The following is a 12,500-nucleotide window of genomic DNA, read 5'->3' on the forward strand; positions in this document are numbered from 1 at the left end:
AAAGGATTATAAGAAATAATTGTAAATTAACTAGGCACTTTGTCAATATTTCGACCTTTTTTTTCTTAGTTTCGTTGGTGAGCAATGCTCTCTTTCCGCTTTCCATTCTCTCTCCTCTTGTCTCTCTTTGTGTACATACATACATATATACATACATACATGCCTCTTTTAGTTTGGGACTCTCTTGATTCAAACTACATAGAAGGAAATCTAGAGTAATTCTGGAAGGATCCGAAAGAGAATTTGGGAAGAAAAATTAAAAGTGAGAGTACCCATGAAGGACCACCAGAGTAATATCCATAATCCAGGCATCCATAAAAAAAAATCTAAGGAAGGTGACCCAAAAGAATGCATAAGGCAAGAAACATGTTCCAAGTAAAGACGCAGCAAAGGCTCCGAAGAAGGATGAACGAAGCAGAATCTATATGCAAGACTTCTCAGAAGGTCTCTTGAGTCTTGGACTTCGAGACCTTCCAGAAGGTCTGAATCTTGGACCTCGAGGCCTTCCAGAAGGTCTCCGAGTCTTAGACTTCGAGGCCTTCCAGAAGGTCTCCGAGTCTTAGACTTCGAGGCCTTCCAGGTGGTCTCGGAGTCTTGGATTTCGAGACCTTCCGTAAGGTCTACGAGTCTTGGACTTCGAGGCCTTCTAGAAGGTCTCAGACTTGAGCTTCGAGACCTTCAAAGGGGTTTTGAGTCTTGGACCTCGAGACCTTCAAAAAGATCTTCAAGGTTTTGTGACTTCGTACCTCAAGCCATTCACGGACGGTTTGGGGAAGGACTCGAGGGAAGGCTTGCGAAGGTCTCCCCAGCTGGACAGTCGATCGCTGTGGTGCTTCCGTAGGGTCTCCCAGTCAGTCTTGATAGTGTCCTGCAAGAGTATGAAACAAGGGTTCAGAAATCTACCATACGAAGACAGGCTCAGGCTCTGTTCACTAACGGTTTCAACAGCGGTGGTTCAATTACAATGCAAGTAATTGAAGGCGTTCACACACAACCGCGCAGTTTTTCCTTGACTAGGCAGTACAGCCGCTGTTTCCGTGCGGTTCAAACCGCTAGTGTGAACAGGGCCCTAGGCATCTTAACTTACACTCTCTTGAAGGATGAAGTGCGGGGTGAACTAATAAAGGTATTCAAATGTGTCAAGGATTTTAATAAGATAGCAGGCAGGATTCATGGTAATGGGTTTAAATGGGACAAATTTAGCTGTAAAAAAGAATTAGACAAGAACTGGTTTCCCAATAGAGTGGTTATCGAATGGAATGGACTTAGTAACCCAATAGTTAGCGTTGAAACCATTGGTTGTTTCAAGAGAGAATTAGATAACTTTATGGATTGGTATGATAGGTGGTGGGAAACATGGAACTGCCTAGTGTAAGCCTATGGGTCTCTTGCATTCTCCTCCATTCTTATGTTTTTATGAAACACCATGTGAGGCCGAAGCCTTTATTATTACAACGTTTCCTTTGTTAGGAATTTATCAAGTAATTGATAAAGGGACCCAAGACCAAGGACCCTGAGTCTTTATGGTTAAGAATAAACTGGACGCGTCCAATGAACAGAATTAACCCACTTCAGCACAGTAACTGTGTTTAAGTGTCATTCTTAACTCGTTCACTGCTATTCACGGTTTTTATATTTTAACTGCCGCCAGGTGATATTGTCCAGCTAAAGGAAAACCAATTTTCTCAGTATAAGGATTAGAATTTGCAAAGGGGGTTACCAGATTGAAAGGGGCTTAACCTTGTTCCCACTAAACCCGGTTCTGCTTCCCTCACACTTAGTTGAGTTTGAATGTTAGCATAGAATTGAGGTTTTCGACACTAATTAAAGTCTAGAAATAAAAATATTTCTAACATTTGGGACAAAATCTCCTTTGGAAATTATCTGAAAACATTACAGAAAAATTCTGGTTTCCGGAAATCTCTGGTGAATTTCCAGAAATTTCTGGAAGGCACTCTTTCGTTTCTGATACTGGAAATTTTCTAAATCCAGTAACTCCGGATGCAGGGAACTCTCCACAACAGATCCCAGCAAGTGTCCGTGCCATGATGACCTAATCTTCCATATATGGGAATGAATGAACACCTTCCGTACCGCGTGGCACCTTTCCTTTTACTCCTGGTGCCGCCAGGCAATTTCATTGATCCCTGGAACACTCCTTCGTATGAGCAAGGAATTCCTTGATGACGTCACACAGGGCTATACTCTCTGCCCAGACCTCCTCCTTTGTTACCCCGTGGCAATGCCACGCTTACAACCCCCCACCCCCGCCACCTCTGGCACTGGAAGGTATATGTTTTGAAAAAATTAACGTCATATCATAATATATATATATATATATATATATATAATATATATATATATATATATAATATATATATATATTGTATATACATAAGCAAGTTGAATATTCTAACACACTGGCAAGAAACTCAACACCCCACTATCAGAGGAAAGATTGTTCGATGATACGCATATTGCAATCATTATTTGTGATCCTCTTCAGCGTGGTTGCTCAAAAGGGTGGGTGGACTTGTATATAATAGGAGGGGATACATAGAGGGGACATATCAAACTCACCTTGTTCCCTCTATGTATCCTCTCCTAGTACATACAAGTCCATCCACCCTTTTGTACAACCACGCTGAAGAGGATCACAGATAGTAATCGCAATATACGTATCTTTGAACAATTTTTCTCCGATAGTGGGATATTTAGTATATATATATATATATATATACATATATATACATATATATATAGTGTATATATATACATATATATATATATACATATATACACATATAAATATATATACATATATATACATGAATATATATATATATATATGTGTGTGTGTGTGTGTGTGTGTGTGTGTGTGTGTGTGTGTGTGTGTGTGTGTGTATGTGTGTGTGTGTGTGTGTGTGTGTGTGTGTGTGTGTGTGTGTGTGTGTGTGTGTGTGTGTGTGTGTGTGTGTGGGTGGGTGTGTGTGTATAAAGATACACATTTGGACAAAATAAGGTAGACCTTAACAATACCCCACTATGTTTTGGTAATGATTTGGTAAATGAAATAATAACTAATTAGTTCTAATGTATTTTGTAAAAGTTCAATGATCTAATACCCAAGGAACTAATGACTAACTAGTTCTAGTATATTTTATAGAAATTAAATGAACTGATAACTAACTAGTTGTAGTATGTTTTGTGAAACTTAATCAATAACCAAGTAACTAAAAGCTAACTAGTGTAGGATTTGTAAAAATGAACAAATGAATTTATGAACTAATAACTAACAAACTAATAATTCTTACCCAGTGGGGCCAGGAGAACTTGTCGACTCCCGCCTTGACCCGATCCCAGGAGGCCTTCGGGAGCCGGTCCAGGGAGGGCTTGGGCAGGTCCTCGAGGTCGAAGGCCTTGAAGCAGGAGCCAAAGGCCTGAGGAAGATCGAGAGAAGAACAGAATTAGTCCATGTGGTCGTAATGCTTAGCACAAAGGGTCTCGCCTTCAGAGGGGTGAAATATTTTGGAAAAGACGAAGTTTGTAAAATGCATAAAGTTGTCCTCTTCAGAGATGCGAAATATTTTAGTAAAAGACGAAGTTTCTGAAATGCATAAGGGTCTCGACTTTATCAGTGTGAAATATTTTGTAAAAAGACGAAGTTTGTGAAAAGCAACATGAGGTCGAAGGTATACTTGTGATTTAATTTCGGCTATTTTCATATCATATCATTCATCTGTGTCTTATCTTCCTTCGTAATAAAGGACTAAAGTGCCAGGATTGATATTACTAAAAAGAATAACAAAAAAGTCAATATCTACAATCCAAAACATATGTGGACAAATGTTTCGGTCCATAACGAAGAATACAGATACAAAAAAAAAAAAAGTAAATACTCGTGGATAATATGAATGAATAACTAAATCAACAGAATTAGTAAATCAATAGATAGATGAATATAAACAAGTCTATGATATATGAAGAAACAAAGAAATCTGATAACTAGATTAATATATACACAAACATAATTAAACAAGCACAACAAGTGGCAATGTCAATCACAACAATCCGTCATCATCATCATCATCATATACATCATCATCATCATATACATCATCATCATCATCATATACATCATACACATCATCATATACATCATCATCATATACATCATCATCATCATCATATACATCATACACATCATCATATACATCATATCCATCATCATCATATACATCATCATATACATCATCATATACATCATCATCATATACATCATCATCATCATATACATCATCATCATCATATACATCATATACATCATCATCATATACATCATCATATACATCATTATCGTCATCATATAGATCATATGCATCATCATCACCATATACATCATCATGTACATCATCAGATACATCATATACATCCTCATCATCATACTATACATCATCATCATCATCATCTACATCATCATCATGTACATCATCATCATCTACATCATCATCATGTACATCATCATCATCTACATCATCATCTACATCATGTACATCATCATCATCTACATCATCATCATCATCTACATCATCATCTACATCATCATCATCTACATCATCTACATCATCATATACATCATCATCATATACACCATCATCATCATCATCATATACATCATCATCATCATCATATACATCATCATCATATACATCATCATATACATCATCATATACATCGTATACATCATCATCATCATATACATCATCATTATCAAATACATCATCATAATATACATCATCATAATATACATCATCATCATATACATCATATACATCATCATCATATACATCATATACATCATCATATACATCATCATATACATCATCATATACATCATCATATACATCATCATCATATACATAATCTTCATCATCATATACATCATCATCATATACACCATCATCATCATCATCACCACCGCCACCACCACCACCACTGTAATTACGTCCAGAGCCACAAGGATCATCATCACATGAGGAGAGAGTGGCCGGCATAATGACAAAAGGTGGCAGCCAGAATAAAAGCATAAACATCGCCCAGAATGAAAATGGTGAGGAGGAGGAGGGGTGAAGAAGTGAAAGAGTAGGAGGGAGGAGGAATGAAGAATAGGAGGGAAGAAGAGGAGAGAGGAGAAAGAAGGAAGAGGGAGGAGGTGGATAAATAGATAGAATACATGTTCACAAAAACGGAGTTTTGATTTTCGTTTTTTTTTTTTTTTTTTTTTATCTATCCTGAGGTTTACCAACAGATTCTTTTCAACTCAGGGAAGCTTCCGACTTCCCCACCTCACATTTACTTCGATTAATCCTTTTTTTTTATTACTTCACTATTCATTCCAGTTGTCGTCAGGTGATTATATCTATATGAGGGGAATCCATCCCCGAAATGTAAGATTTATAATTCTCATTGCCAACAAAAGCCCCCGTCACACATTCCAAATTCTCATCAAATGCCGTGAGTCTGAAAACCTGGAAGACGACTTTGCTAACAGTATTTTAGACTTCCCTTAGAACAATTCAACAATGTGTCTAATATTCAAATAGATTCAACTTCTCTCAGATCGTCGTTCAACTTATCAATACATGACGCGATTGTGAGTTGACATTTGTAATTTCGAAAAATAAAAGATTGTAACTCAAGTCGTTTCTACTTAAACGAACTTACTTGAGCTTCGTATGTGTGACGGTTAGGTGATATTTCATCACTCGACCTTTAATCACCCGACACATCATACAACTTTTAATCATGCCACCTGACATTTCATTAATATAATTCACCAATGGACTTCATCACCATTACATTTAATCAATACGACTTTTCATCACAATTGTATAACTGTAAATGGATTATGTGATAACCTTGCAATTTTTCATATATGATAGTTAATTTTAAGAAAGGTTTACATCAACAGATAGTATTTTATATATAAATGTTCTGTCAAGGAGCATAATTTTTTGTTTGTTTGAAAAATATTATCATAAGAAAATACACAAGGAAAGTTTGACAATAAAAAACAAAAATATAGATATAAAATTAAAAATGAAAGTATTTTATGCCTTTAATATTAAATTAAAATTGTAATTCATAATTTGTCTATTTGCAAGAGTGATATTGAACTACTTTGAGATATGTGGTACGAGTATTACTTGACTGCCCCAACTCTACCGGTGAAAGTGGTGCGGTTAACCCGCACACACTCCATGGTTCCCAAAATATTTAGTGCTGATATGTTATATATTCGTGGTTAAAGGTTCTTGGGTTTTCTCAGATTTTTTTTTATAATTGACAGATCTACTCATGCATATGTTTTGACATTTTGATAAAGTCATTGTGTTTCTACTATGTTGCATGTCCGTGATACTTTGCATCAATTATCAACCACTGTTTCAACGGTTGTTAACAGATCTAATATGTTGACACCCTTAATAAACCTACACTCTGTGAATTGTATTACATGTTTTATTGTACATTAATTCCGGCAAATGTTTTGACACTTTCCAATATTATTCACTAATCCTCCAGTATTGGTATACATACGTACATAGAGTATGTCCGTAGCTATTGTTTATAGTTTGCACGTTCATACTGAACCATTTCCTGATTTGTACAATGGTTAGAAAAGAGTGATTATCTGATTAAGTGTCGCATGATGAAATAAACAATGATTAACTGTCGAGGTGTTTAACTGTCAAATGATGAAATGTCTTTATGATGAAAAGACGAGTGGTTAAGTGACGAGTGGTTAATTGTCGGGTGATGAAATGTCGTGTGATAAAATGACGAGTGATGAAAAGTCGTAGCACCTGCGTGGCAGGAACTTTACTCTTTTGCTGTTCTTTACTTCAGTATTTCATCTACCTGCCGCCAGGTGATTTCATTCATCTAAGGAGGAGGAGGAGGAGGGGAACTCCTTTCCTCAGCGAAAGATTCGAACTTATCTTTAATCTATCTCAAGTCGAGTTGTCGCCTAGTGATTTAATTTGCCTGAAGGAACTCCCCTCCACCCACTCTCCACTCCCTACCTTCACTCCCTACTCCCTACTCACCACTTCCCACTCTTCACTCCCTACTTCCTATTCCCCACTCCCTACTCCCAACTCCCTATTCCCACTCACCACTCCCTAATCCCTACTCCCCATTCCCTACTCCTTACTCCCTACTCCTCACTCCCCACTCCCCACATCCTACTCCCTACGCGCTATTCCCTGAGCGAGAGGCTTCAAGCCGCCCTGGACCGCGAACTAATGTCTTCATCGGCCTCACTAATGAGGTTGAGAGCCTCCGGGTGTGTGCCTACGGTCTTGGCCCTCAGGAGTGGCACTCTTCGTCTGCAAGGGCCTCTTGTCCGTAGGGGGAGTTTGTTTACGTATTTACGAGCTTTGTTATGTGTTTGTGGCATATGGCCGACGTTAGGTGTGTGTATTTATGTTTTTGTTGGTTTGGTGTGTGCTTTTGTTGGTTTGTATACGTGTGCGTGTGTGTGTGTGTGTGTGTGTGTGTGTGTGTGTGTGTGTGTGTGTGTGTGTGTGTGTGTGTGTGTGTATGATTTTGCTTTTTTATCTAATTGTAGAATATACTCCTTAGGTCCTGTCTCTTAGTCTCATAACCAGCTACAAATTCACACATGGTTCCAGCTTAGGCTGTACCTCATCAAACTTTGATTTAAATTCATGTTTTCTTCCAACTTGAGCTGTTTCCTTCTGAGCTGTTTCAAGTATTTATGAATTTGTATGGAAAGCTATATTTCTTCACGTCCTTTAGGCTTTATTGTGTGTGTGAGAGATTCACCATGGTCTTGGATCACGTGTTGGACTCGTGATCGACAGCCATTTCCCTCACGGAAGAGAGCTTAGAGGTCATATATGACCGATCTATAGTGCTGTGACCTTACACCCACACACACACACACAACTCCCCATCCACGAGAGTTGGAGTAACGACTCTCAGCGCAGCGATACTAAAGCTATATCAGCCCTGGGCGGGATTGGAACCGGGATCGCCGTAGTGGCGGCCGCGAACGCTACCACTGCGTCATCGCATCGTGTGTGTGAGTGTGCGTGCGTGCGTGTCCGTGTACCGAACCACCCACGCCCGCGCACCCGCACACCCACACCCACATCTTCACCCACACCCACATCCTCACCCACGCCCATGCGGACCCTCCCCCTGCACCACATGGTGGAATACTTTTTACCCCGAGTTTATGGGGCCCAAAGCGAGAGTCTCTCTACACAACATCCTAGCCCGGAAGGAAGCGGAGTAACTCTTCCGCCTCTTCTTCTTTATGGAGTCCTAGGAGACTCTCCCGTTTCTTTTGTGTTTCTCCCCTGCTCCCTTTTCCTCCTCTACCTCCTCTTTATCCTCTACTTCCTCTGCCTCCTCTGCCTCCTCTGCCTCCTTTGCCTCCTTTGCCTCCTCTACCTCCTCTTCTTCTTCCTCCTCGGCCTCTTCTTCTTCTACCTCCTCTGCCTCCTATTCCTCCCTTTCCTTCTCTTCCTCCTTTTCCTCCTCTTCCTTTTCTGCCTCTTTTTCCTCCTATTCCTCTTCTTCCTGTTCGTCTTCCTCTTCTCCTCTTCCTCTACCTCCCTCTTCCTCCTCTTCTTGTCGTCTTCCAGCCTCCTTCCTGTACAATCCTCTTCCAAATCCCATAGTCCCCAGACAATCCTCCGTTTTCTATATCTCTCCCCTTCCCTTTCTTTCTTCGATTTCTTCAGTTCTTCGCCTTCCAGGTCGACAGGACCCGAATTAAAAAAATGTTTATATTACTTCGAAAATTTGACGTCAAGTGTTGGTATTACTGTTCATTTTTTAATCACTGTAGCAGTCCCGCTATCACTATACATTTTTTTAATTACTTACCACACGAATATTTAGTCTTTCAATATTCAAGATGTGTAAGTATTTAGTATAACTGTTACATTTTTAACTTAAAGAGCAAAAAGAGAGAGAAAGAGAGAGAGAGAGAGAGAGGGGGGATAAAGAGCGAGAGAGAGAGAGGGGGGTTACAGAGAGAGAGAGGGGGGAATAAAGAGCGAGAGAGAGAGAGGGGGGTTACAGAGAGAGAGAAAAGAGGGGGAATAAAGAGCGAGAGAGAGGGGGGTTACAGAGAGAGAAAAATAGGATGAATAAAGAGCGAAAGAGAGAGAGAGAGAGAGAGAGAGAGAGAGAGAGAAAGAGAGGACAGAGAGAGACAGAGACTGAGACAGACAGAGACAGAGACTGAGACAGAGAGAGAGACAGAGAGAGAGACAGAGAGAGAGAGAGAGAGAGAGAGAGAGAGAGAGAGAATTCAACAGCTTACAACGTCTTTGGGTAATAAAAGCTGTGTAAATTCGGGTCCAGACCTTCACCACCGCCCCTTCCCAGGCACCTTCCAGCCCCCTTCCAGCCCCCTTCCAGCCCCCCCTGCCGTCTGGGCCCACCGTACGAGTACTTCGTCTTCTTCTCCTGGAGGAGTTTCACTTCAATGCTGGCAGCGGTGTATACAGTCTTCGCGATCTCACTCAACCAGAAGTCGAGGTGTGGTTGCCCACTTGCGTTTTTCTTTTATATATTCATTCATTTATTTACTTCACTTGTGTATGTATGTATAAGTATGTATGTGTTTGTATGTATATATGTATGCATGTATGTATGTATTTATGCATTTATGCATTTATGTATGTATGTATATATGTATGTATGTATGTATGCATGTATGTATGCATGTATGTATGCATGTATGCATGTATGTATGCATGTATGCATGTATGTATGTATGTATGTATGCATGTATGTATGCATGTATGTATGCATATATACATGTATACATGTATGCATGTATGTATGTATTTTTTACAGAATAGTTGAAGCTTTAGGTTAAGTTCGACAAGGTGCAATTAGTTTTTGCAGAACGGTCGTCGATTTTAGCTGGTTACATTAGGAGGAGAAGAATGATAAAGAGGAGTAGAAAAAGGAGGAGGAGGAGGAAGAGGAGAAAAAAGAGTAAAGGGTTAAAGGAGTAGATAAGGAAAAGGAGGAGGAGGAGAAGAACGAAGAGCAGGAGCAGGAGGAGAAGGGAAGGAAGAGGAAAAAGCTGAAGGAGTAAGAAAAGAAGAAGGAGAAGGAGGAGGAGAGCAAAGGGAAGGAGGAGGAGGAGGAGGAGGAGGAGAAGGGGAGGCAGAGGAGAATGCTAGCGTGATAGGAAAGAAAGGAGGAACAGGAGTTGGAGGAGGAAGAAGGGAAGGCTGAGGAATAGCGGAAAGGTAAGTGGAAGCGGGTGTGGACGGGGAGTAGGACCATGTTGGCCAATAAAGAAGATTATGCAGAGCTGAGATACGAAAGAAGAGTTTTCCGTGGTGATATGTGGGAAACAGAGCATGAGAGGAGAATGTGAAAAGTTTATGAAAGCGTGCAAGAGGACAGAAACATAATACATGTTTGCAACAACACATGACAATGTCAACGAACACATATTTCTATATTATACGGTATATATATATATATATATATATATATATATATATATATGTGTGTGTGTGTGTGTGTGTGTGTGTGTGTGTGTGTGTGTGTGTGTGTGTGTGTGTGTGTGTGTGTGTGTGTGTATAGTTGTTATGTCAGAATATAAGATGTAATCAAAGAGAAATGGTCCTTATTTTGCAATACAAATCAGTGCTCATTAGGATACATTCTTATGCATGTATCACCGTGCCACATGCAGCAATGCAGTTCTATTTCGCCAGGTCTTATTTACGTGACACTACTTCCGGTGCCAAAATGACGTCATTTGTAGCCAACTCTGGCGCCGCAATGTCTCTGGCGCTAGACCCGTCCCAGTATCTGTGGCGCCGGGCTCGACGTCCCGGAGTCTATGGCACTAAGAGAAGTTCTTGTGGGCCTTTCTGCCCGCCTGCAGGAGAGGATCATTTGTCTAACTTCTTCCACACCGAAAGATATTTTTCCTTTTATTTTGGTTGCCGCCAGGGGATTTTATTCGTCTATGTGTCTTTCTCCTTGACACTGAAGGAGTTATAGCACGTTTTCATTAATCCCAGCCATACTAGGTGACACTCTTCCCTTTACTCCGATTGGTCCAGGACTATCTTGTTCATCTCCGGTACACCCCCTTGATGCTGAAGGAATTAGAGTCTATTCATCTTCGTGATGCCCCTGTGGCAGTGAAGGGCGTGGCACTTCTCCAGCAGTGAAGTGACACCCTGCTTCGGTCATTTACCCCCTTCGGCTTGGCTCGCTTAACCCGTTAATCTCATAAAAGGTATGCAGAGTCAACATACAGGCTCATGCACATAATATATCCCCAGCCAGGTAAGGCGTATTACAGAATTGATTATGAATTTTAAGCATGATTTTTTCTTCTTACGATCCTGGTCGCCATAAGGGAAGTGCAGTTGATATATTCTTGGTGACAGATAAATAACTGTGTTTAATTGCTGTTTATTCATTCTTCATCCTTTACTTATTCATTTGTTTCTTATGCATTCGTTTATTTGTAATTCATAAATTATTACGATCATTATTTTTTATATTTTTTGTAGTATAATAAATAGTATTTTGTAAGCATTTGAAAAGGTGCGCCAAAGTTCAAATATCAATTCCCGCGCAGAAATTTATATCTAGAGCTACATGATTGGTCATAAGTTTTGTATTCAGATGCATTGGTTTAGGACTTCGAACAAACTTGTCGATGCGTGATTGAATTATTTTTATAACTATTCTCAGAAGTTGTGTATCATTATCTATTACGATATGTAGGATCTTAGATGATATGGTATATGATAACTAATGATATCGTAGAAAGATGTCGATATTAAGCTGAAAATATCAATAGAACAGAAAGGAAACGAACACAGCTTTGTTTTGGTTTCTGAGTGACGCCTGTAAACATGTCGGTGGACAGTATTTTGATAAATCGTGATATTTCAGCGTCTGAAATATCTTTTTAATCTATATAACACAAACAATTCTTCCTCAAAAAGTGATGAACAAGTATTTGAAGGCATTTCAAAGAGTGAAAATAGATCTAGAATGACGTTTGTATTCATGATAATAGTAAAAATAGTGTTCGCGGTGAAAATAGTGTCCATTTTGAAAATAGGGCTCGTGGTGTAATAGTGCTCACGGTGAAAATAGTGTTCTTGCTAAGTAAATCATTTGATGGTAATGATAGTGGTGCCCACTCTGGTGTTAGTGATATAGATAAATGTGAGTAGTGAAAGTGTGAGGACTGCCTGTGCATGTACTGTGCTTGCGTATTTTTCTGCACGCAATATGCCCAAATAAGGTCATCATGGCAAAGAGCATGAAACGTCAATATCCAGCCCTGACCTGTGTTATATCCAAACTATCCAAATATCATATTTCACTTTTGCCCCACTTAAACGTAATTTCGTTTACGAAAGTTCAGTTTTTATTAGGAGAGACTTACTACACACCGGGTCAGG

The 12,500-nt window shown here is 39.6% G+C and overlaps 1 protein-coding gene across 2 annotated transcripts in view; it reads right to left on the reverse strand.

Moving 5' to 3' along the window:
* DAAM (disheveled-associated activator of morphogenesis-like protein) overlaps positions 1 to 12,500 on the reverse strand; it is a 195,322-nt gene that overhangs the window by 72,077 nt on the left and 110,745 nt on the right. For both annotated transcript variants that reach the window (XR_012965768.1, XM_076174181.1), the window contains exons 2-3: positions 3,315 to 3,440; positions 747 to 868 (exon numbers count right to left, since the gene is read on the reverse strand). Coding sequence is in view for 1 of the 2 variants with exons in the window: in XM_076174181.1 (XP_076030296.1) it covers positions 747 to 868; positions 3,315 to 3,440 (248 nt within the window). In the remaining variant the exon portion in view is untranslated. The remainder of the gene's footprint in view (positions 1 to 746; positions 869 to 3,314; positions 3,441 to 12,500) is intronic.

Source organism: Oratosquilla oratoria, chromosome 35 (genome assembly GCF_046742065.1).
Source record: "Oratosquilla oratoria isolate Oo_2021 chromosome 35, ASM4674206v1, whole genome shotgun sequence".
In the NCBI taxonomy this organism is placed as follows: Eukaryota; Metazoa; Arthropoda; class Malacostraca; order Stomatopoda; family Squillidae; genus Oratosquilla; species Oratosquilla oratoria.